This window comes from Cherax quadricarinatus, chromosome 42 (genome assembly GCF_038502225.1).
Source record: "Cherax quadricarinatus isolate ZL_2023a chromosome 42, ASM3850222v1, whole genome shotgun sequence".
In the NCBI taxonomy this organism is placed as follows: Eukaryota; Metazoa; Arthropoda; class Malacostraca; order Decapoda; family Parastacidae; genus Cherax; species Cherax quadricarinatus.
Genome location: NC_091333.1, coordinates 2866705 through 2892918, shown reverse-complemented (window position 1 = coordinate 2892918; position 26214 = coordinate 2866705). Strand labels below are relative to the sequence as shown.

At 37.9% G+C, this 26214-nt stretch overlaps 1 protein-coding gene across 9 annotated transcripts in view; it reads left to right on the top strand.

The window, feature by feature from the left end:
* The window catches only part of LOC128695594 (protein phosphatase 1H), a 66497-nt gene that overhangs the window by 17172 nt on the left and 23111 nt on the right, over nt 1-26214 (top strand). For all 9 annotated transcript variants that reach the window (XM_070093206.1, XM_070093213.1, XM_070093214.1 and 6 more), the window contains exons 3-7: nt 3142-3284; nt 7636-8164; nt 13754-13903; nt 16702-16899; nt 23005-23187. In XM_070093206.1, coding sequence (XP_069949307.1) covers nt 3142-3284; nt 7636-8164; nt 13754-13903; nt 16702-16899; nt 23005-23187 — 1203 coding nt within the window. The remainder of the gene's footprint in view (nt 1-3141; nt 3285-7635; nt 8165-13753; nt 13904-16701; nt 16900-23004; nt 23188-26214) is intronic.

The following is a 26214-nucleotide window of genomic DNA, read 5'->3' as shown; positions in this document are numbered from 1 at the left end:
GTCAGGTCCCTATTTCGGTTCCTCACTTTCTTGTGGATTGCTCGGTTTACCAGCAAGCTCGCAGGATTTACCTCCAACTACGCCACCACCCTACCGCTCTTACCTTATCTTTATTTCTTGCAGACAGCCCTGGCTTTGATTTACAATCACTTTTTGACTTTTTGTCAACAACTGCTTTACTGTACGAACTTCGACACATAACCTTTAGCATTTCTTGCAGCCCTTTTCTCCCCTCATCTCTGATCCCCTCTTCACCTAGCTGTTTATAGCCCCGGCTCTATTTTCTGCCCCGCAGCGCTGCATGACCCTCGTCGGTTTAGTGCTTTCTTTGATTATAATAATAATAATAATAATAATAATAATAATAATAATTATGCTGTACTAATGTGTTACATAGAATGTTAAAATATAATAAACTGTATAACATAAAATTCTAACAATCCAATGCAGCAGATCATTATTCTGGAATTTTAAGCTATTTTTAAGGCTACCCAAAATGTTCTGCATAACCAGTTGCTTTCCACTAAATCTGTATGACTTGTTACCTATTCCTATAACAGTTGTATACTATATTTACTGGAAATAAACCTGTTCAAGTTGATTTTCAAAATAATTTTAAAAAGTAGAGTACTAAACTTAAGTAGAAAAATATAGGATAACCTTGCAGTGACTGAAACAGCAATTAAGGACATTAAGTACAGTATTGTTATTGGATGCAAAATTACAGGTACCATTTCTTATGTACACAAGAAGGGAGTTTTTTACATTGATTGTGAGAGACAGTAATGACTGATAGTGTTGTAATAATAACACTACTATGATTTAGTTTTATGTTTATTGTTTAACATTGCTTATTAAATTGTAGTTAATATTTATCATGAGTTTACTTTTTTTCAAGTGGAAAAAGGAATAATCTACATTGGATGTGACAGTGCATATTCAGTGGCACAGTATTAGTTTACTGTACTAATGAATGTAGTCATTTAACCCATAAGTACCATATGTATTTTTAACTGAAGTAGGAATTTTTATTTGAAATTGAAACCAGAATTTATAAAATACGGCTCACAGAGTTTGTGTTTATAGCATGCTGTGTATCTTATGATTTGTGAGCCATGAAATTAAACTATATGAATGAATTAGTCTAACTTAGCTAGCATGTCATGTTTATTATATAGCTAATTAGTTTATTGTTATGATAGTATTTTTACACATAAGTATTGTTTTATTTTAACCCCTACACTGTCAGAAGCCTCAAAATTAACCCTTTCACTATCCAGACCCCCCTAAGTTAATATTGGTTTCAGTGTCCTATAAAAAAAAGAAATCCTTTTTCTGAAATGGTAGAGAATCTTTTCTGAATGTAATGACAGCAAAAGTATGAAATCCGATTGAGAACTACAGAAGTACCCTGGTGAAAAGTAAGCATTCTTCGCGCAGTTTAAGCATCAGCAATTTTGCCAGCTTTGACTAAATTCTAAGCTATGTCGCTAGTATGCTTCCATTCTATTGACTGAGCACCTCCCGTTCAACTAATTTAAATTGCCTATAAAGTATACAGAAGTCAGTAATTTGGCCAATTTTACACAAAATTAAAGAAAATACCAGTTTAAAAATATGTAGTCCAAAATAAACAATGTAGACTGTCCTGGCACCAAAACATTTCCTCTGTTCATTAGTCATGCCCCTAGGCGTCTTCGGTATTTAATTTTCATTCCATTTTGAAGTCATAATTATACAAAAATAGAAGATTTGCTTTATTTCTTGGATAATAAAATATAACCAGGAATGATTGGTCATGGTTTACAGTGTCCCAGTAATTGAGTGTGGGGCAGGATTTTTTAATACTGTGCACAATTGCTGCACAGACCCATTCTCTCATATCTAGGCCAAAATTTACTGCTCACAGCTTATCTGAGCGAGCTGAGCTCATCACGTAGAAATATGGGAGGGACCCTGGCTTCAATGATGTAGCTCTCCATGACAGCCACAGGAAGGGTTAAGAGTGCTCACAGTGTTGAGGAACTAAAAAAATAAGATTTGAAATGGTAGACAATCTTTTCCTAAATGTAATGGCATCAAAATTATGAGATGATAGAAAATTTGTGGAATTACAGAGGTCCTGGCAAAATTTACACACAGGCGAGCTTGTCCACTTTCGGTACTATTTTAAGCCAATTCCATTGCTCAATTTGGCCACATTCTTAGCTATTAAGCTAGTATCCCTTCTGTTCTATCAAATAAGCACAAGAAACTGCTCAATCATCTATCAGAACTACTCTATAAAGTTCATAGATGTAGGTAATTTGGCCAGTTTAAAAAAAAAATCCCATTTTAAAGAGTCCAAAATAAACGCTAGACATTCCATCCTCTAAAGCAACATTTCGTCTATTCATTAATCACATCCCCAGGCCTCTCCTTTATTACACGTGCTCTCTATTTTGAATTCATCACACAACAAATTTTACTGTTTCTCGGATAATAGGACGAAGCATGATTGGTCATGGTTAAGGGAGACCCAATTATTGAAGCAGACTTAGTAAAAACTTGTAAAACAAACTGGGAGGGAGGGGAGGGTAGGAGGGTCTTACCCATATGAAAAATAAACAATTTATTATGTCTTCTAATTTGAGCCCAATTTCAAGCTACTTCTGGCTCTAAAACCAACCAACCAATGGTAGTGTCTTCCATTCTATCAAAAGATACCAAGAAACAGCCAATAAAAACTAATCCTTGAAAACACCTTAGAGTTGCTATTTTAAACCAAACACAAGGTCAGAGGTTTGTTTTTCCCATCATGCACTGCATGAGGCAGGATTTTTTTCATAAAGTAGTGTGCATGCTTACCACACAAACTCATTCTCTCATGTCTAGGTCAGAATTTACCATTCACAGCATATTTGAGGGAGCTGTGCTTAAAGTGTAGATCTATGTACATCTACATAAGAAACAGTGAAAGTGAAAGGGTTAATACCTCCATTTTTTTTTTTGTGCACTTAAAAGAATTGAAAAAAAATCTTGAATGCATGTCTTTTTCACATTGGTATTTCTTTGCGTACAGGCCTGCAGATCTATAGTATTTATACTGATTGTATCAATGATGATTTTGTTTTAACTTTGTTGCTCATTGTCCACTTTCAGAGCTTACGATTTCCATACACACGTCCCCACTTCTTGCAGCTTGGTTCTGAAGATGAGATTCAGGTGACTGCTGACCATGCCATCAGACCAATTATATGTCCTCGTGACATTTCCAGATTACCATGGAAAAGTGGATATGCTGAGTAAGTGATGATATTTACAAGTATACAGAATGCCTTCATTTAACAATGCAGAAAGTCATTCATAAGTTTAAACATTTTCTTAAATGTAAAGTGGATGAAATTAGCAGGTCTTTTTTTTATCCACCACACTTACCATTATTGGCCACCTGCTTTCCCCAGTTAGTTTGTTATATGGAGGGTTTTCTGTATAATATACTCAGTGAATGTTGGCCATTATTTTAAAAGTCCATTATATGGAGAGATTACTGTACTGAGAATGAACTGAAATAAACTCAGGAGACAACTCAGGAACTGGTTTGCTACAGCATCAAGCAGCAATAAGTGATGAAGACAGACAGGATAGAAGTTCTTGTTGAGTTTGATAATGAGGAATGTTATGAAGAAATTGTAGCTGACATTCCTAATAACAATGTGTCACAGACGTCTGCCTCTGGATCCTTTTCCAAATTACAAACAAGCAGCATCCAAAAATGAATGTGCTGGTATTTGTGTTACCACAAACATAAAAATAGAAATAAACAAATATATGGCAGTGGTATTGCCAAAAGGAGGTACCTTTAATTAGTAATGAGCGATGACATTGGTATCTCACAGAAATTGAGTTATGTAATATTTACCCCTCCCCTGGTTATTTAAGACCTGTTGAGCAGTAAGCATTTTATTACATATTGAACATAGTTATTGTATATTAAAAAAACTGTGAAACAAGTATTGGCATTGGTCTAAATTTGAGTAGTATTAGTATCTGCCAAAATTGTGGAATCATCCCATCCCTAATCTCTAACATAGCTGAATGCCTCCCTAAGCTTAAGTTGAAGACCATTAATTATTTAGTTTATCTAGCACCCAGTTTTCCATATGGTCATTTATCTATGTACTTAATAAGCATTTTAACAGTTAATGGTAATTTGCAAGTGAGGTGTATAGTAATGCTGTGTGTATAGTAATGCAGTGTGTATAGTAATGCAGTGTGTATAGTAATGCAGTGTGTATAGTAATGCAGTGTGTATAGTAATGCAGTGTGTATAGTAATGCAGTGTGTATAGTAATGCAGTGTGTATAGTAATGCAGTGTGTATAGTAATGCAGTGTGTATAGTAATGCAGTATGTATAGTAAAGCAGTGTGTATAGTAATACATATACATTGCCACAAGCATAGAACATGCTTTATGTCACTGAATATGTATCCATCACCACACTTTCACCATAATACTCATTACTGTGTTCCTGGTCAAACTTCATAGCACTTTATCACTCCAAATATATGTCATTGTCTTCTCTTTGTTATCAGCCAAGTCACTTCATCGGGGTGTTAATTAACAGCATTACCACTTGCCAGTTTTGCTTCACATGTTTGTCAGAAACACAACCTACTCACTGATTACTAGCTCTATGTATGATACTATCCCTCACTCTGTCTTTCATGTTGGTCTCCTCTCCACACTTTATACAGAGGCTGAACTCCAGTACCTTGGAATCTAGAATCTATTACTGACATATTGGTAGCATTACTGATTGAGAACAGGCAGGCCCTGCTTTACAGTGTTGCACTAATACAGCAATTTTCAATTATACCCATTCTTCATTTATTCAGGGTTCCTACAATAAATACATTCACCACTCACTATAAGCTAAGTATGAAAATATTTTAACATAAGTAATGTATGTACTGTATATTTTTTAGGCCTAGTTCTATTGCTTAATATATGATAGTGTAAACATGTTAACAGTCTTTTATATTAATTTGAAAGTGAGAAAAGGCTATGTTTCACTTTACAGTAATTTTTGCTTTACAGCAGTAGCCTGGAACCTAACCTGCTGTATAAGTGGGGCTCTTCTGTTTTCAGCCACACAACACTGTCAGCTCTCACCCAACACTACTTCCTGTGAGACACTACAAGTTACTGTTGAAAGGAGAGAATGTTTTGAGATTACTTGCAATCTGTTACTTTCACCCAATTCTTGACTAATAAAAAACCTCATAAATTAGAAAAAGATGATCCATGATATACTAGAAAACATCATCTAGTGACACAGGTATTTCTGTACACAGTGTATCATGTGATACCTTAATTTTTTTTCAGAGAACTGGTAAGTCAGAGGTTGGTCTTGGTTCCATAATGGGGCCAAAGTTTCATTGAGCAGGTCATGTATGACTAATTTCTGAGCCAGGAGATATTTTTCGCAGTGAAGAAAGCATCAGTGTCACCATTTAGTTAATGCTAAAATTAGTGTTAAAAGGATTGATAAAACTTGAGGATGACTGAGGTAGGATGATAAGGGGTTAGGAAGTTGCTGGAGAAATAAGTGGAGGAAAACTTTATCGAGATAGAATTTCCTTGCACTCTGTTATACAATATGTAAAAAAGAACTGGTGAATACAAGGGATGGATACAGTATGGGTGTTGCTGAAGATAGAAATCTTGTCTTAACAAAGCAATCCTAGCCAAGGATGAAACTGGCCATATGGTGATCTATTTAGTTATTGGCTGGACTTGGTGCCTAACTTGACTGACTGAATAATATGCTTATTAGATGCATTTTTATGATGAATGGTTTTGAAAACCGACAAGTTGAAGAATTGAGACACTTATGCAACATATGGGAATCTTTATTGAAGAAATGTTTCGCCACACAGTGGCTTCATCAGTCTTATACAAAGCAATAAGGTATAAGGAGAGGAGAAGTTTGAGGTAATCAGTCCCTCAGCCTGGAGTTGATGTGTTCAGTCCATCAATCTTGTAGAAAGTACAGCAGAGGGCCGTAGCAGTGGCTTATATACTGTAGTCAATTCATCAATCATCTCTCACTGAGGCAGGATGACCCAAAAAAGAAACACTTTCACCATTATTTAACACTTTCACCATCATTCACACATCACTGTCTTTGAAGAGGTGCCCAGACATGACACTTTAGATTTCACTCCAAACAGCCAATATCCCAAACTCCTCCTTTAAAGTGCAAGCATTGTACTTCCCACCTCCAGGACTCAAGTCCAGCTAACTGGTTTCCCTGAATCCCTCTACAAAATATTACCCTGCTTACACTCCAACAGCTTGTTAAGTCCCTAAAACCATTCGTCCCCATTCACTCCTATCTAACATGCTCACACATGCCTGTTGCATGTCCAAGCCCCTTGCACACAAAACCTCTTTTACCCCCACCCTAAATCCTTTTCTAGGATGACCCCTAGCCCTCCTCTGTATCATAAGAAGATCAAATTCAAAATACAATCAATTTGTATGTAAAACTGATGTAACTAATTTGTATGGTCCATAAGAGATCTTTTCTGAGTTTAATTTTAATTTTTAATTTAATTTAATTTAAGGAGTAGGGGATATTCCTGGCTGGATTGGACAGAAGAGTAGGGAACATTACAGGATGGATTGGAAATAGGAATAGGAAACATTCCAGGATGGACTGGAAAAAGGAGTAGGAAACATTCCAGAATGGATTAGAAGGTGAGTGTGGAGGCAGTTTTAAGTTATAGGGGCTCAAGCATCTGGCATGAGCATGTTAGGTTGGGAGTATGTTAGACTGGAGTAAGTGAAGACAAGTGGCTTTTGGGATTTGATATGCTGTTGGAGTGTAAGAAGGTAACATCTATGAAGGGATTGAAGGAAACTGGCTAGATGAGTTTGAGTTATGGAAATGGGCAATAATGCCTGCACTTTTAATGATAGTTGAGTGTGTTGGGGTCTGTTGGGTCGTACATAAATGGTATACAATACCAGTGAGATGAAGAATTAGACATGTGTGCAACATCTGGGTATGTTTATTTGTAGATGTTTCACCAACCAGTGGCTTTATCAGTACATGGACATAATCTGAAGAATGTAGAGTTATATATACACAAAATGAAGTAATCAGTCCCTCAGCCTTGGAGTTGGTGAAGAGCTGAGGGACTGATTACCTCATCTTCTGTATATAATTCTACATTCTCCAGATTATGTCCTTGTATTGTATTGATAAAGCCATTGGTTGGTGAAACGTCTACAAATAAAGATACCCAGATGTTGCACATGTGTTTAATTCTTCATTTGTTGGGTCATTTGAACTGTGATTTCATTGCACTTCGGGAAAGACAAGTAGAGAATGAGTGATGGTGAATGTGTTGTTTTCTCTTTCTAAATTGGAAGTGGCCAATGTGTTACAAAAATGAGTAGAAGCAGTTTATCAAATTCACTAAATGTTCATTCTAATCTCACTTGTTTAGGTTGAGAGCACAAAATTACATTGAGAGCCGTATTTGCATAGCCCACCCCATTTCAAATTACTAGAGTCACAAATATGTTAATAGGATTATTGTATAAATGGCAATGTTACCTCAGATTATTTTCTTTGTTTTCAGAACCATTAATGCAGGGAAGTCAAAAAGAAATGAGGACCAAGCTGTTGTTCAAGTTGGCCTTCTCACACGACCTATTAAGATAGCAGCCAGTTCCCGGACGTATACCTCTCAAGACAAGCGTACTTTTAACAAACCTGAATCAGTGATAAATGGTTATGGTGATGCAGATCAGTTACAACCAGAAGTACAAGAACATACTGTTGTGTTATCACCTCAGGGATCAACTTTGTCTGCCAGTCCCGCAACAGAGTTAAAAGAAGATTTTAATCATTCTGCCAGCAGCTTTCGTAAGGAAAGAAGCAATAAAAAACTATCCAGAATAGCCATTGAACAAAATACAGTAATACATCATCCGTTAGAAGAAACACCTAGTCATTCATCCAAGCCACTGCCAAGCCAACCGTCCACATTGCAGCAACCTTTAGTTTCATCAGTATCCCTTCCTTATTACCTGTTTGGTGTATTTGATGGGCATGCTGGTTGGGGAGCAGCTGTGGCAGCAGCAAATCAGCTTCATCACCTTATCCATGTGAGTTAAAAATTTCTGCACTAGTTGCAATCCTACCCCCACATTACACAAATAACCTGCACATAGGAGAAAGAAACTTATGACATTGTTTTTGGTTCCAGTTGGATGGAAACATTGTCATAAATTTCTTTCTCCTGTGTGCATTTTATTTGTGTATTGTTCGAGTCACCATATTGTGCCTTTTTTGGGCAAGAATGACTTCTTAACCGTCGTATTGGAGTGCCTCTTCAAAGCCAGTGATTATGTATGAGTGATGGTGAAAGTTGAATGATGAAAGTTACATCTTTCATTTTGGGTCATCCTGCCTTGGTGGGAAATGGCCAGTGTGTTTAAAAAAAAATAAATAGAATGATCATGAATGATATATCAAGGTGGCACTATGCCAGAGTATTTCTAATGCTTCATAGATAGTGGACTGAAGTTTTGGGTAAAATGTGCAATTAGTGATTAAAATGGCACAGAAAGAGAAAAAATAATTTTTTAAATAATCAAGGTGAATTTTTAAAAGGACGGCTTGACAAAGCTCCTGGAGAGCGAAACGTTGCCACAATAAAATGTCACATTAGTTGCACTTGTGTCCTTTTACTTTACATATTGTCGGTAATTCTACCAACATTATTGCAAGGTGAATTTTGGTTTAATTTGTTCGATCGCATTTTGCACGCACCCACACTCACCTATGTATGTGATTACAGGGGTCGAGTCACAGCTCCTGGTACATGTGTGAAAGAGTGAGTGAAAGTAAATAGAGAAGCACTGTGGAAGACGTTGAGTTTGTATGAAATTGGAGGAATATTAAATGCAGAATAAAAAGCTGATAGCAGATCATGCACGAGTTACTGGTAGTGGGGCACTGAGTAACTACACTGATAGTAAAGTAGAAGTATGCCAAGGTTATGTAATGTTTATAATTATAATTATAATTATATGTTATATATATAATTATATATAATTATATATTATCACTGCAAAAGCAGTGATAATGTGTGAGTGTGGTGAAAGTGTTGAATGATGATGAAAGTATTTTCTTTTTGGGGATTTTCTTTCTTTTTTGGGTCACCCTGCCTCGGTGGGAGACTTCCAGCAAGCGTGCATGAGCGTGTTAGATAGGAGTAAATGGAGACGAATGATACTTGGGACCTGACGATCTGTTGGAGTGTGAGCAGGGTAATATTTAGTGAAGGGATTCAGGGAAACTGGTTATTTTCATATAGTCGGACTTGAGTCCTGGAAATGGGAAGTACAATGCCTGCACTTTAAAGGAGGGGTTTGGGATATTGGCAGTTTGGAGGGATATGTTGTGTATCTTTATACGTATATGCTTCTAAACTGTTGTATTCTGAGCACCTCTGCAAAAGCAGTGATAATGTGTGAGTGTGGTGAAAGTGTTGAATGATGATGAAAGTATTTTCTTTTTGGCGATTTTCTTTCTTTTCTGGGTCAACCTGCCTCGGTGGGAGACGACCAACTTGTTGAAAAAAAAAAAAAAAAAATACATACATATATATATATATATATATATATATATATTATAATTTTTTTTTTTCAACAAGTCGGCCGTCTCCCACCGAGGCAGGGTGACCCAAAAAAGAAAGAAAATCGCCAAAAAGAAAATACTTTCATCATCATTCAACACTTTCACCACACACACATTATCACTGATTTTGCAGAGGTGCTCAGAATACAACAGTTTACAAGCATATACGTATAAAGATACACAACATATCCTTCCAAACTGCCAATATCCCAAACCCCTCCTTTAAAGTGCAGGCATTGTACTTCCCATTTCCAGGACTCAAGTCCGACTATATGAAAATAACCGGTTTCCCTGAATCCCTTCACTAAATATTATCCTGCTCACACTCCAACAGATCATCAGGTCCCAAGTATCATTCGTCTCCATTCACTCCTATCTAACAGGCTCATGCACGCTTGCTGGAAGTCCAAGCCCCTCGCCCACAAAACCTCCTTTACCCCCTCTTTCCAACCCTATCGAGGACGACCCCTACCCCTCTTTCCTTCCCCTATAGATTTATATGCTTTCCATGTCATTCTACTTTGATCCATTCTCTCTAAATAACCAAACCACCTCAACAACCCCTCTTCTGCCCTCTGACTAATGCTTTTATTAACTCCACACCTTCTCCTAATTTCCACACTCCGAATTTTCTGCATAATATTTACACCACACATTGCCCTTAGACAGGACATCTCCACTGCCTCCAACCGTCTCCTCGCTGCTGCATTTACCACCCAAGCTTCACATCCATATAAGAGTGTTGGTACTACTATACTTTCATACATTCCCTTCTTTGCCTCCATAGATAACGTTTTTTGACTCCACATATACCTCAATGCACCACTCACCTTTTTTCCCTCATCAATTCTATGATTAACCTCATCCTTCATAAATCCATCCGCCGACACGTCAACTCCCAAGTATCTGAAAACATTCACTTCTTCCATACTCCTCCTCCCCAATTTGATATCCAATTTTTCTTTATCTAAATCATTTGAGACCCTCATCACCTTACTCTTTTCTATGTTCACTTTCAGCTTTCTACCTTTACACACATTCTCAAACTCATCCACTAACCTTTGCAGTTTTTCTTTAGAATCTCCCATAAGCACAGTATCATCAGCAAAAAGTAACTGTGTCAATTCCCATTTTGAATTTGATTCCCCATAATTTAATCCCACCCCTCTCCCGAACACCCTAGCATTTACTTCTTTTACAACCCCATCTATAAATATATTTAACAACCATGGTGACATTACACATCCCTGTCTAAGACCTACTTTTACCGGGAAGTATTCTCCCTCTCTTCTACACACCCTAACCTGAGCCTCACTATCCTCATAAAAGCTCTTTACAGCATTTAGTAACTTACCACCTATTCCATATACTTGCAACATCTGCCACATTGCTCCTCTATCCACTCTATCATATGCCTTTTCTAAATCCATAAATGCAATAAAAACTTCCCTACCTTTATCTAAATACTGTTCACATATATGCTTCAATGTAAACACTTGATCTACACATCCCCTACCCACTCTGAAGCCTCCTTGCTCATCCGCAATTCTACATTCTGTCTTACCTCTAATTCTTTCATTTGTAACTCTACCGTATACTTTTCCTGGTATACTCAGTAAACTTATTCCTCTATAATTTTTACAATCTCTTTTGTCCCCTTTCCCTTTATATAAAGGGACTATACATGCTCTCCGCCAATCCCTAGGTACCTTCCCCTCTTTCATACATTTATTAAACAAAAGTACCAACCACTCCAACACTATATCCCCCCCTGCTTTTAACATTTCTGTCATGATCCCATCAGTTACAGCTGCTTTACCCCCTTTCATTCTACGTAATGCCTCACGTACCTCCACCACACTTACATTCTGCTCTTCTTCACTCCTAAAAGATGGTATACCTCCCTGGCCAGTGCATGAAATTACCGCCTCCCTTTCTTCCTCAACATTTAAAAGTTCCTCAAAATATTCTCGCCATCTACCTAATACCTCCATCTCCCCATCTACTAACTCCCCTACTCTGTTTTTAACGGACAAATCCATACTTTCCCTAGGCTTTCTTAACTTGTTTAACTCACTCCAAAATTTTTTCTTATTTTCATTAAAATTTCTTGACAGTGCCTCTCCCACTCTTTCATCTGCTCTCCTTTTGCACTCTCTCACCACTCTCTTCACCTTTCTTTTACTCTCCATATACACTCTGCTCTTCTTATAACACTTCTGCTTTGTAAAAACCTCTCGTAAGCTACCTTTTTCTCTTTTATCACACCCTTTACTTCATCATTCCACCAATCACTCCTCTTTCCTCCTGCCCCCACCCTCCTATAACCACAAACTTCTGCCCCACATTCTAATACTGCATTTTTAAAACTATTCCAACCCTCTTCAACCCCCCCACTACTCATCTTTGCACTAGCCCACCTTTCTGCCAATAGTCGCTTATATCTCGCCCGAACTTCCTCCTCCCTTAGTTTATACACTTTCACCTCCCTCTTACTTGTTGTTGCCACCTTCCTCTTTTCCCATCTACCTCTTACTCTAACTGTAGCTACAACTAAATAATGATCCGATATATCAGTTGCCCCTCTATAAACATGTACATCCTGGAGCCTACCCATCAACCTTTTATCCACCAATACATAATCTAACAAACTACTTTCATTACGTGCTACATCATACCTTGTATATTTATTTATCCTCTTTTTCAAAAAATATGTATTACTTATTACCAAATTTCTTTCTACACATAGCTCAATTAAAGGCTCCCCATTTACATTTACCCCTGGCACCCCAAATTTACCTACTACTCCCTCCATAATATTTTTACCCACTTTAGCATTGAAATCCCCAACCACCATTACTCTCACACTTGATTCAAAACTTCCCACGCATTCACTCAACATTTCCCAGAATCTCTCTCTCTCCTCTACACTTCTCTCTTCTCCAGGTGCATACACACTTACTATAATCCACTTTTCACATCCAATCTTTATTTTACTCCACATAATCCTTGAATTTATACATTTGTAGTCCCTCTTTTCCTGCCATAGCTTATCCTTCAACATTATTGCTACTCCTTCTTTAGCTCTAACTCTATTTGAAACCCCTGACCTAATCCCATTTATTCCTCTCCATTGAAACTCTCCCACCCCCTTCAGCTTTGTTTCACTTAAAGCCAGGACATCCAGTTTCTTCTCATTCATAACATCCACAATCATCTCTTTCTTATCATTTGCACAACATCCACGCACATTCAGACTTTCCACTTTGACAATTTTCTTCTTCTTATTCTTTTTAGTAATCTTTACAGGAAAAGGGGTTACTAGCCCATTGTTCCCGGCATTTTAGTTGACTTTTACAACACGCATGGCTTACGGAGGAAAGATTCTTATTCCACTTCCCCATGGATATAAAAGGAAAAGTAATAAGACCAAGAACTATTAAGATAAAATCAAAGAAAACTCAGATGAGTGTGTATAAATAAACGTGTACATGTATGTATAGTGTGACCTAAGTGTAAGTAGAAGTAGCAAGACGTACCTGTAATCTTGCATATTTATGAGACAGACAAAAGACACCAGCAATCCTACCATCATGTAAAACAATTACAGGCTTTCGCTTTACACTCACTTAGCAGGACGGTAATACCTCCCTGGGTGGTTGCTGTCTACCAACCTACTATATTATATTATATATATATAAATTTTTTTTTTTTCAACAAGTCGGCCGTCTCCCGCCGAGTAATCAAGCTTTATGCATAATAGGAATACAGTAAATGGTTTATAGGCATCAGTGGGCAGTTGACCGTTTTGTCAGAAAATAAGATATGTATTCATAGTATGTAGAATAGTTGAAATTTTGGCTCATGTTTGAGAATTTGGCTTTTGAAAATCCAAGGTAATTAATGGTAGTGTAGAGAAATGAAAATGTGTGCATGAAGCCAGGCAGAATTCAGAAGTGCTGATTTAATAGATGGTTGAATATATATAGGTAAAGAAATAACATTTAATATGCAGAAGTACATTGTATGCTAATTGTAGCTAATTCATACAGGAGAAACTGTGTGATGTTATCGATATTTTGATTCCTGACCCATTTGAAGACAACAGTTTTAAGGTACAGTCTCCTCTGTGGGCACCTGAAAAAGAAGTGACTGTGGAAAATGCAGTAACTGGAGCACTAGAATATGCCTTTTGGCAAATGGTTAGTAAATCATTTCATTATTTTGTTTTATTTTTAGAAATACTTGTCTAACTTTGTCATTTAATGATGACTTCAGATTGCAGCTGTTAACATACTTCTTTGCCTGTAATAGAAAATGTGGATGTTGATAAGATTAACAAATAACGGGGTTTTGGAAAATAAGTGCTGCCAGTGAAAAGAGTAGTCAGGGGGAGAAATGGCAACTGATTTACTCATGGAATTAGAAGGGCGGGTATGTATGTGATACCTGTTTACAGTATTTTTATTGCTACATGAATAAGAGTATGCTTCTAGTGTCCAATGTTTTAATTTGTCATGAACAGTTGTGACATTTCCAGTAGTTGTAAAGCAAGCACAAATGCACACACGTGCACACACACGCACATGCACACACATGCGCACATGCACACACTGTGAATGTGGACTTTTCATAATGTGAGATAGTTAGCACTCAAAAAACTCCAGAATAGAATAACAAATGAAATCTACAGAAAACAAAAAAAATTTAGAGGAAGTATGAAAACAAAGTACAAATACAAAAGGTATTGTGCTCCCTAATGGCTGTAGTCATTGTCTTTCAACTTATACATGTAGCACTACTCTACTCAAATTAATGGTTGGTGTATGATGAGTTTATCATGATGCAGCTGTATAATGTTGAATGTAAGAATGTGAGGCAACTGAATTTATTGCAGGATCTGGAAACCGGAATGTAAGTACCTATGCCTAAATTTGGATACAATCACTGTATTAAGGTTCTTCAACTTAATCTTCAATATTAGCCACATTTACTGGTGTTGTCTTCACTACAGTATCATCTATGGGTACAGGTTCTGTTGATGTCTTGAATCTTCACAGAAGTGTAGTCTGGTCCATACAGTTTACATGTACCGTTGGTGTATCCCTTTTGTCCACTTGTCAGTTTTTGTTGATTACTAAATCCAGTGTATAATTTCAATTTATTTTTTTTAACACGTCAACCATTTCCCACCAAGGCAGGGTGACCCAAAAAGAAAGAAAGAAAACTTTCGTTATCATTCAACACTTTCACTATCATTCATACATAATCACTGTTTTTGGATATATACCATTCCAGTATAATACTAGAAGTATGTGTAGTAGTTTGGTGGGTAGCAACCCTCAAGGGATGCTGTACTTCTGTCTTGTCATATAAGTTATGTAGGCAAGAGCATGTTGATGTACAGTATAGTATTAAGTTTAATCTGGTTACCAATATAGTCCACTGTAATTGTTCATACTGTATCAAATAAGTCAGAGTTTAAAAAAAAAAATCCTCCATAGGGCTCTGGTGGCCTGGTGGTTAACGCTCTCGCTTCACACGGTGAGGGCCTGGGTTCGATTCCCAGCCAGAGTAGAAACATTGGACGTGTTTCTTTCCACCTGTTGTCTATGTTCCCCATCAGTAAAATGGGTACCTGGGTGTTAGTCGACTGGTGTGTGGTCGCATCCTGGGACACTGACCTAAGAAGGCCTGGTCACAGACCGGGCCGCGGGGGCGTTGACCCCCGGAACTCTCTCCAGATAAACTCTCTCTCCAGTGTGCTTTTTTATATTGTTGCTAAATTTAGTCTTATTATTTTTCAGCTGGGATGTGATAAAATATAAAAAATAATTCTGTACAGTACTTGTATTGTAACACCCATGACATTATGGGTGTCAGATAGTATTTCTTCTAACAAATGAATCTTGTCTACAGGCTTGCAAGATCTGTCCACCAGTTATACAGTTTTGTAGCTGGTTCAGCTTGAAAATATTAAACCCTGCTTATTGTCCAGTCAAGGGGTGCCTTGATTCTAGTGAAGAGCTCTTTATCCATGGAATTTAAACTACCTTGCCCTCTCTTAGATAAAATCTGATTACATCTCTTTTCCAAAGCTGTATGATCCTTCCTCTTTTGGTACTTTCCCCAGTAATAATAATAATAATAATAAAAACAATGATAATGTGCAGAACTGTACTGTTACACAGATGTTATGCATCATTCTTTTAAGGGAATAAGTGTGGGGTTGCCAAGGGCTTAGGAGGGTTTTTTTAGGAACAGGTTTGGGCATTTGGAGAGGATGAATCTGAATAGGATAACAGAGGGATGTGTAAATTTGGGGTGGAAGAAAGGAATAGGAGCCATCCAAGTAAAGGTTGGAGGGAGGGGGGTAAAGAAAGTTTTAAGTGCTAAGGGATTGAACATCTACCAGAATTGTGTGAGGACTTGTTTTTATGGCTTGTGCTGTTGGAGTATGAGCCCAGTAACATTGATGAGGGGACTCACAGGAAACTGGTTAGCAGGACCTGAGTCCTGGTGGTGGGTAGTAGTACTGTGCTACACTCTGAAATTTTGGGACAGGGTGATATTGCAGTTTAGAGGGTTATTTGTAGTGTGTCAGCACTTCTGGCAAGATAGATATTGAATGAGTGATGATGAATGCATTTTCTTTTTATTTGTGGGTCAGCCTGCCTTGGTAGGAGTATTTTTTTGTGTGTGTGTGAGTAAGCCTTCCTTGGTAAGGAGACAACTGGGGTGTTTAAAAAAAATAATTAGAACATAGTGGATCATACCCAGCAGTTTGAAATGTACTAACCAGCTGTCATAACTGAAATTAAAAACCGTTCTTTATTTATGATTGCAGCTTGGAGTTTACTATAATAAAATTCTTGCTTGGTACTAAATCAATCCATTGAATTGCCCAAAAAATATGTATATGAAGTTAACTTGGCTGGAATACTTATTACTAATGCTGTAGAAACTTCTGTGAAGGTTTATAAGTGAATAATTTCCACAGGACCAGATTATTGGGGAGGACAAGCACAAGTTCCAGTTGTTAGGTGGATGTACTGCTTGTGTGGCTCTGTTTATTCACGGTAAACTGTACATAGCCAATGCTGGAGATTCCCGAGGTGTCCTTTCTCTTAATGGCCAGCCACATCCCATGTCATTTGACTTTACTCCAGAGACAGAAACACAACGCATTAGAAAACTGGTAATATTTTTTAGTATGTAGTGTTTTATAAAATACAATATACAGGAAGTTATTATTATTTAGGGTAGAAAAATTACTGTTGTTGGTTGCTCAATTTTTTTTTTTGTATCTGAATGACTGGAGAAGATAAAAAAAAAGTTTGACATTGATTTTATTCATTTGTAATTACTGTATGGTTAAAATGTAACTTTTTTAATATTTTATGTAAATAAATAATTATAAAGTAAATGATTTACTCATGTTGATTTGGATTCAGTGTGTTTTTTGCACATTTAAATCCCAAGTTCAAGATTCTGCTGATCCTGTAATATAAATACTGTAGCTTTGATATTTTATTTCAAAATATTGACTGGCACCCATGGGCAATAATTGTTATGAAAGATTTACTCATAATAAAGCATAATTTTTAACTATGAATTAAGAACATAAGAAAGGAGGAACACTGCAGCAGGCCTGTTCGCCCATACTAGGCAGGTCCTTTACAATTCATCCCACTAACAAAACATTTGCCCAACCCAATTTGCAATGCTACCCAAGAAATAAGCTCTGATGTGAAAGTCCCACTCAAATCCAACCCCTCCCACTCATGTACTTATCCAACCTAAATTTGAAACTACCCAAAGTCCTAGCCTCAATAACCCAACTAGGTAGACTGTTCCACTCATCAACTACCCTATTTCCAAACCAATACTTTCCTATGTCCTTTCTAAATCTAAACTTATTTAATTTAAATCCATTACTGCGGGTTCTCTCCTGGAGAGATATCCTCAAGACCTTATTAATATCCCCTTTATTAATACCTATCTTCCACTTATACACTTCGATCAGGTCTCCCCTCATTCTTCGTCTAACAAGTGAATGTAACTTAAGAGTCTTCAATCTTCCTTCATAAGGAAGATTTCTAATGCGATGTATTAATTTAGTCATCCTACGTTGAATGTTTTCTAACGAATTTATGTCCATTCTGTAATATGGAGACCAGAACTGAGCTGCATAATCTAGGTGAGGCCTTACTAATGATGTATAAAGCTGCAGTATGACCTCTGGACTTCTGTTGCTTACACTTCTTGATATAAATCCCAGTAATCTATTTGCCTTATTACGTACACTTAGGCATTGCTGTCTTGGTTTAAGGTTGCTGCTCACCATTTACTAATTATATTGTATAACAGATATATTTTAATCTGTGAAAGACACTGATGATAAAATATTAACAAGTTATTTTGTACTTAGTACAATACAGTTAATCTTTTATGTAGTACAATATTTAAAAAGAAAAACTTTCACCATCATTCACTCCATCACTGTCTTGCCAGAAGGGTGCTTTACACTACAGTTTTTAAACTGCAACATTAACACCCCTCCTTCAGAGTGCAGGCACTGTACTTCCCATCTCCAGGACTCAAGTCCGGCCTGCCGGTTTCCCTGAATCCCTTCATAAATGTTACTTTGCTCACACTCCAACAGCACGTCAAGTATTAAAAACCATTTGTCTCCATTCACTCCTATCAAACACGCTCACGCATGCCTGCTGGAAGTCCAAGCCCCTCGCACACAAAACCTCCTTTACCCCCTCCCTCCAACCTTTTCTAGGCCTACCCCTACCCCGCCTTCCTTCCACTACAGACTGATACACTCTTGAAGTCATTCTGTTTCGCTCCATTCTCTCTACATGTCCGAACCACCTCAACAACCTTTCCTCAGCCCTCTGGACAACAGTTTTGGTAATCCCGCACCTCCTCCTAACTTCCAAACTACGAATTCTCTGCATTATATTCACACCACACATTGCCCTCAGACATGACATCTCCACTGCCTCCAGCCTTCTCCTCGCTGCAACATTCATCACCCACGCTTCACACCCATATAAGAGCGTTGGTAAAACTATACTCTCATACATTCCCCTCTTTGCCTCCAAGGACAAAGATCTTTGTCTCCACAGACTCCTAAGTGCACCACTCACTCTTTTTCCCTCATCAATTCTATGATTCACCTCATCTTTCATAGACCCATCCGCTGACACGTCCACTCCCAAATATCTGAATACGTTCACCTCCTCCATACTCTCTCCCTCCAATCTGATATTCAATCTTTCATCACCTAATCTTTTTGTTATCCTCATAACCTTACTCTTTCCTGTATTCACCTTTAATTTTCTTCTTTTGCACACCCTACCAAATTCATCCACCAATCTCTGCAACTTCTCTTCAGAATCTCCCAAGAGCACAGTGTCATCAGCAAAGAGCAGCTGTGACAACTCCCACTTTGTGTGTGATTCTTTATCTTTTAACTCCACGCCTCTTGCCAAGACCCTCGCATTTACTTCTCTTACAACCCCATCTATAAATATATTAAACAACCACGGTGACATCACACATCCTTGTCTAAGGCCTACTTTTACTGGGAAAAAATTTCCCTCTTTCCTACATACTCTAACTTGAGCCTCACTATCCTCGTAAAAACTCTTCACTGCTTTCAGTAACCTACCTCCTACACCATACACTTGCAACATCTGCCACATTGCCCCCCTATCCACCCTGTCATACGCCTTTTCCAAATCCATAAATGCCACAAAGACCTCTTTAGCCTTATCTAAATACTGTTCACTTATATGTTTCACTGTAAACACCTGGTCCACACACCCCCTACCTTTCCTAAAGCCTCCTTGTTCATCTGCTATCCTATTCTCCGTCTTACTCTTAATTCTTTCAATTATAACTCTACCATACACTTTACCAGGTACACTCAACAGACTTATCCCCCTATAATTTTTGCACTCTCTTTTATCCCCTTTGCCTTTATACAAAGGAACTATGCATGCTCTCTGCCAATCCCTAGGTACCTTACCCTCTTCCATACATTTATTAAATAATTGCACCAACCACTCCAAAACTATATCCCCACCTGCTTTTAACATTTCTATCTTTATCCCATCAATCCCGGCTGCCTTACCCCCTTTCATTTTACCTACTGCCTCACGAACTTCCCCCACACTCACAACTGGCTCTTCCTCACTCCTACAAGATGTTATTCCTCCTTGCCCTATACACGAAATCACAGCTTCCCTATCCTCATCAACATTTAACAATTCCTCAAAATATTCCTTCCATCTTCCCAATACCTCTAACTCTCCATTTAATAACTCTCCTCTCCTATTTTTAACTGACAAATCCATTTGCTCTCTAGGCCCCCTTAACTTGTTAATCTCACTCCAAAACTTTTTCTTATTTTCAACAAAATTTGTTGATAACATCTCACCCACTCTCTCATTTGCTCTCTTTTTACATTGCTTCACCACTCTCTTAACTTCTCTCTTTTTCTCCATATACTCTTCCCTCCTTGCATCACTTCTACTTTGTAAAAACTTCTCATATGCTAACTTTTTCTCCCTTACTACTCTCTTTACATCATCATTCCACCAATCGCTCCTCTTCCCTCCTGCACCCACTTTCCTGTAACCACAAACTTCTGCTGAACACTCTAACACTACATTTTTAAACCTACCCCAATAAATATATATTGGCACTTTGGAGAGATATACAGTGGACCCCCAGTTTACGATATTATTTCATTCCAGAAGTATGTTCAGGTGCCGGTACTGAAGGAATTTGTTCCCATAAGGAATATTGTGAATTAGATTAGTCCATTTCAGGCCCCCAAACATACACATACAAATGCACTTACATAAATACACTTACATAATTGGTCGCATTGGGAGGTGATCGTAAAGCGGGGGTCCACTGTATTGTGTATTTTTATATGTATATACTTCTAAACTGTTGTATTCTGGGCACCTCTGCAAAAACAGTGATTACGTGTGAGTGAGGTGAAAGTGTTGAATGATGATGAAAGTATTTTCTTTTTGGGGAGTTTCTTTCTCTTTGGGTCGCCCTGCCTCGGTGGGAGACGGCCGACTTGTTAAAAAAAAAAATATATATATATATATATATAAAGGGCTACTTTCAATAATTTATGTATGGATATACAGCATTGACTACATATAAAGTATTGACGAAGGTAACAGTGGGTGATTTCTTAACTATATGATGATTAACTGCTGAACAGCTGATCTGCAAAGTCCTGATGAGAGGACAGGTATCTCTGATAACTGGTCAGTGAGAGAGGGTTGGACTTTTTCCTTGCTTGTTTGATAGAACCCCTCATTGTGTTTTCCATTTTTCTTAGCAAGGTCATAAATACATTGAAAGAAAACATTAAAATAAAAATTTGTTAGAAATTGAAATGTAAAAACAGTTTAGTGCTATATGCATTCTTGCTGGCAGGGCTTATTAGGTTTGAATACGTCAAACTTTAGTAGGCTGTTAAAAGGTCAGTTTTCATTTTAATTGTAATTTTTGTTTGTAGTTTTATTCACAGTTGTGAATGTTGCAGTGAGGAGGAGGCTGGATACAGTTGAGATGTCGTGTCTGAGGGAAATGTGTGGTGTAAATATTACGCAGAGAATCCAAAGTTTGTAGATTAGGAGGTAGTGTGGGGTTACTAAAAGTATTACCCAGAAGACTGAGAACTTGTTGAGGTGGTTTGGACATTTAGAGAGGATGGAGCAAAATAGGATGACTTGGAGGGTGTATAAATCTGTAGTGCCATGATGACTTCTTTGAAGGGATTTGAGGTAGAGTACGCCACAGCCATGCTGGTGTGGGATTCATCTGCAAAAAGCTGTTATTTGTGGTCACAGTAGGGCCTATGCTAACCTCCCTATAGTGTATAGAAATATACCTATTTGGATGAATCTTGTTAGATCCACCTGGCTGAGTGGTTAACACACTGGCCAGTTAGTTTTAGGATTCACTTGCCATGGGTTCAATCTACACCCGTTCCCTGATTTGATTTACTCTCATCACCTTGCTCTTTCCTATGTTCACTTTTAATTTCTTTCTTTTATATACTTTCCTAAATTCCTTCACCAATCTTTACAATTTCTCATTAAAATATCCCAAAAGAACAATGTCATCAATCAAGAGCAACTGTGATGACTTCCACCTTGCAATTAATTTGTTATCTTTTAATCTTAAACATCTCAACACCCAAGTATTCACTTCTTTTACAACCCCATCTATAATTGTTAAACAACCATGGTGACATCACACATCCATGTCTAAGGCCTACTTTTACTGGTAAATAATCTCCCCTCTCTCTTTAAATGTGTAATATGAATGTATTTGGTAAAAATGAGGAAAAATTGTGTATTTAAAATGAAACCTGTTTGTTCCTTATAATCAAAGTTACAGATCATCATTTGTAAGTAATTAATTTGTTGCAGAGTACTAGGTTTGTAAATGCAGAACATCATAAATCAGTTACCTATTATATTCAAGTAGGGTGTTTCATCTGTAGTACAGCATTCTTAGCTTGAGTACATTTTGTATGTGGCAGATTTATTAGACTGCCAAAAAACTCTAAAATATTGTTCAACGTAATCTTGAAAAATTCCCCTCTTCCTTAAATTACTTATTTTGTTACCTTTCACCATTGTTATGTTTGGGAATCTGTATTCTCTCACCTATGTATTAGCCATGCTTGCCTCACTCACAGATACTTTGTAGAAAAACATCCATCATTGCTCTGCAAAGACTGGTTGCAGTGTCAGGTCACCATATCTTAATAGATTGTCATGTTTATCAGTAGGCATGCAGAATTCACTTCTGATGTCTCCACTACCCCCAACACACTTACTCTAATTGACCTCCTTGCTGAAAGTCCCATCTTTGATGCAGACTCTTTGATCTTTTAACAGTAACTAACTTATTGCACTCTCTCCTATTCCCCACATACTCTTACCCTTTGCACACTTCTGCCCCCTTCATTCCCTCCTAGCCTCTATATATTCCTCCTTTACACATCCCTCCCTGCAGTGCTGTAGGACCCTTTTGGGTTTATTGCTTAATTTGAGTATCTTTCTTTCAACACACCGGTCGTATCCCACCAAGGCAGGGTGGCCCAAAAAGAAAAACCAAAGTTTCTCTTGAATTTAGTAATTTATACGGGAGAAAGGGTTACTAGCCCCTTGCTCCCTAAATTTGAGTATATTATTATTATATTTTTTTGGCCGCTTCAATAAATTTTTGAATTAATCACTACCAGGGAGCTATGCATCCTGGGCTTCTTGGTGGAGAGTTCACCCACTTGGACTTTATACGCCGCCCCTTGAGAAGTGATCTAGGCAAGCGAGTCTTGTATCGTGATCACTTCATGACTGGATGGGCTTACAAAACACTGACTCAAGATGATCTTAAGTACCCATTGGTCTGTGGCGAGGGCAAGCGGGTGAGTTCTTGTTAATATTAAAGTTACATCAATTTTTGAGCACTTACGAGTACTCCTTTTTTTTTATACTCATTATTTATTAAAATTACAGTTTTGTAGACTGAATGACACTATTATTTTTTAATTAAAGGTTTGTCCAAAGTATAATTAAGCTTTGCTTTTTTTCCCTAAGAATTTATTATTTTTCAAAAGACTAAAACAATTTTCATGAATATCTGAGTACTGTGTGTTCAAACTTAGTGTGTTCATACTTATTTTCCTGTACAGTGTGTATTTGTTGTCTTCACATTCTTCATGCACATTTTAGCCTTCTCTGGCTGTTATCTTCCCTTCAAAAGAATATCATGATGGAGTGCCAGAAAGCCATCAGCTAGGCAGTGCTGCAAATATTAGATTTAACCCTTTCAGGGTCCAGACCCCCGATCTGAAACTTGTCCACATGGTCCAAGAATTTAAAAAAAAAAAAGATATTTTTCTTATGAAATGATAGAGAATCTTTTTCTGAATGTAATAAAACAAAAAGTATAAAATTTGATGGAAAATTGATGAAATTACTCTTTCGCGAATTTTGCTGCGTCAGCAATATTTACGCATCAGCAATTTTGCCGACTTTGACTCCCATTTTAGGCCAATTACGTTATTCCAGTCTGCCAAATTCTTAGCTATTTTGTTAGTATTACTTCTATTTTATCAATTGAGCACAAGAAATCACCCAGTCGACTGTTTCAACAACCCAATAAAGTGATTGGAAATTGGCAATTTGGCAAATTTCACACAGAGTTGAAGATATTCCATTTTCAAAATAGGGTTCAGAATAAATAATGCAGGTATTCCTGGCACTAAAATAACATTTCCTCTGTTTATTAGTTACGTTTCCAGGCTTTACAAATGAATTCCATTTTTATTTTTTATTCACATAATGAATTTTTATTCACGCCAAAAAATAGAAGATTTACTGTTATGCAATATTGTAATAATTATTTTATTTTATTATCACACTGGCCGATTCCCACCAAGGCAGGGTGGCCCGAAAAAGAAAAACTTTCACCATCATTCACTCCATCACTGTCCTGCCAGAAGGGTGCTTTACACTACAGTTTTTAAAATGCATCATTAACACCCCTCCTTCAGAGTGCAGGCACTGTACTTCCCATCTCCAGGACTCAAGTCCGGCCTGCCGGTTTCCCTGAACCCCTTCATAAATGTTATTTTGCTCACACTCTAACAGCACGTCAAGTATTAAAAACCATTTGTCTCCATTCACTCCTATCAAACACGCTCACGCATGCCTGCTGGAAGTCCAAGCCCCTCGCACACAAAACCTCCTTTGCCCCCTCCCTCCAACCTTTCCTAGGCCAACCCCTACCCCGCCTTCCTTCCACTACAGACTGATACACTCTTGAAGTCACTCTGTTTCGCTGCATTCTCTCTACATGTCCGAACCACCTCAACAACCCTTCCTCAGCCCTCTGGACAACAGTTTCGGTAATCCCGCACCTCCTCCTAACTTCCAAACAATGAATTCTCTGCATTATATTCACACCACACATTGCCCTCAGACATGGCATCTCCACTGCCTCCAGCCTTCTCCTCGCTGCAACATTCATCACCCATGCTTCACACCCACATAAGAGCGTTGGTAAAACTATACTCTCATACATTCCCTTCTTTGCCTCCAAGGACAAAGTTCTTTGTCTCCACAGACTCCTAAGTGCACCACTTACCCTTTTCCCCTCATTAATTCTATGATTCACCTCATCTTTCATAGACCCATCCGCTGACACGTCCACTCCCAAATATCTGAATACATTCACCTCCTCCATACTCTCTCCCTCCAATCTGATATCCAATCTTTCATCACCTAATCTTTTTGTTATCCTCATAACCTTACTCTTTCCTGTATTCACTTTTAATTTTCTTCTTTTGCACACCGTACCAAATTCATCCACCAATCTCTGCAACTTCTCTTCAGAATCTCCCAAGAGCACAGTGTCATCAGCAAAGAGCAACTGTGACAACTCCCACTTTGTTTGATTCTTTATCTTTTAACTCCATGCCTTTTGCCAAGACCCTCGCATTTACTTCTCTTACAACCCCATCTATACATATATTAAACAACCACAGTGACATTACACATCCTTGTCTAAGGCCTACTTTTACTGGGAAATAATTTCCTTCTTTCCTACATACTCTAACTTGAGCCTCACTATCCTCGTAAAAACTCTTCACTGCTTTCAGTAACCTACCTCCTACACCATACACCTGCAACATCTGTCACATTGCCCCCCTATCCACCCTGTCATACGCCTTTTCCAAATCCATAAATGCCACAAAGACCTCTTTAGCCTTATCTAAATACTGTTCACTTATATGTTTCACTGTAAACACCTGGTCCACACACCCCCTACCTTTCCTAAAGCCTCCTTGTTCATCTGCTATCCTATTCTCCGTCTTACTCTTAATTTTTTCAATAATAACTCTACCATACACTTTACCAGGTATACTCAACAGACTTCTTCTTCTTCTTTCAACGTACCAGCCGTATCCCACTGAGGTGGGGTGGCCCAAAAGAAAAAACTGAAGTTTCTCCTTTTAAATTCAGTAATATATACAGGAGAAGGGGTTACAAGCCCCTTGCTCCCGGCATTCTAGTCGCCTCTTACAACACGCATGGCTTACAGAGGAAGAATTCTGTTCCACTTCCCCATGGAGATAAGAGGAAATAAACAAGAACAAGAATTAGAAAGAAAATAGAAGAAAACCCAGAGGGGCGTGTATATATATGCTTGTACATGTATGTTTAGTGTGACCTAAGTGTAAGTAGAAGTAGCAGGACTTACCTGTAATCTTGCATATTTATGAGACAGACAAAAGACACCAGCAATCCTACCATCATGCAAAACAACTACAGGCTTTCGTTTTACACTCACTTGGCAGGACGGTAGTACCTCCCTGGGCGGTTGCTGTCTACCAACCTACTACCTAGGTCTCAACAGACTTATCCCCCTATAATTTTTGCACTCTCTT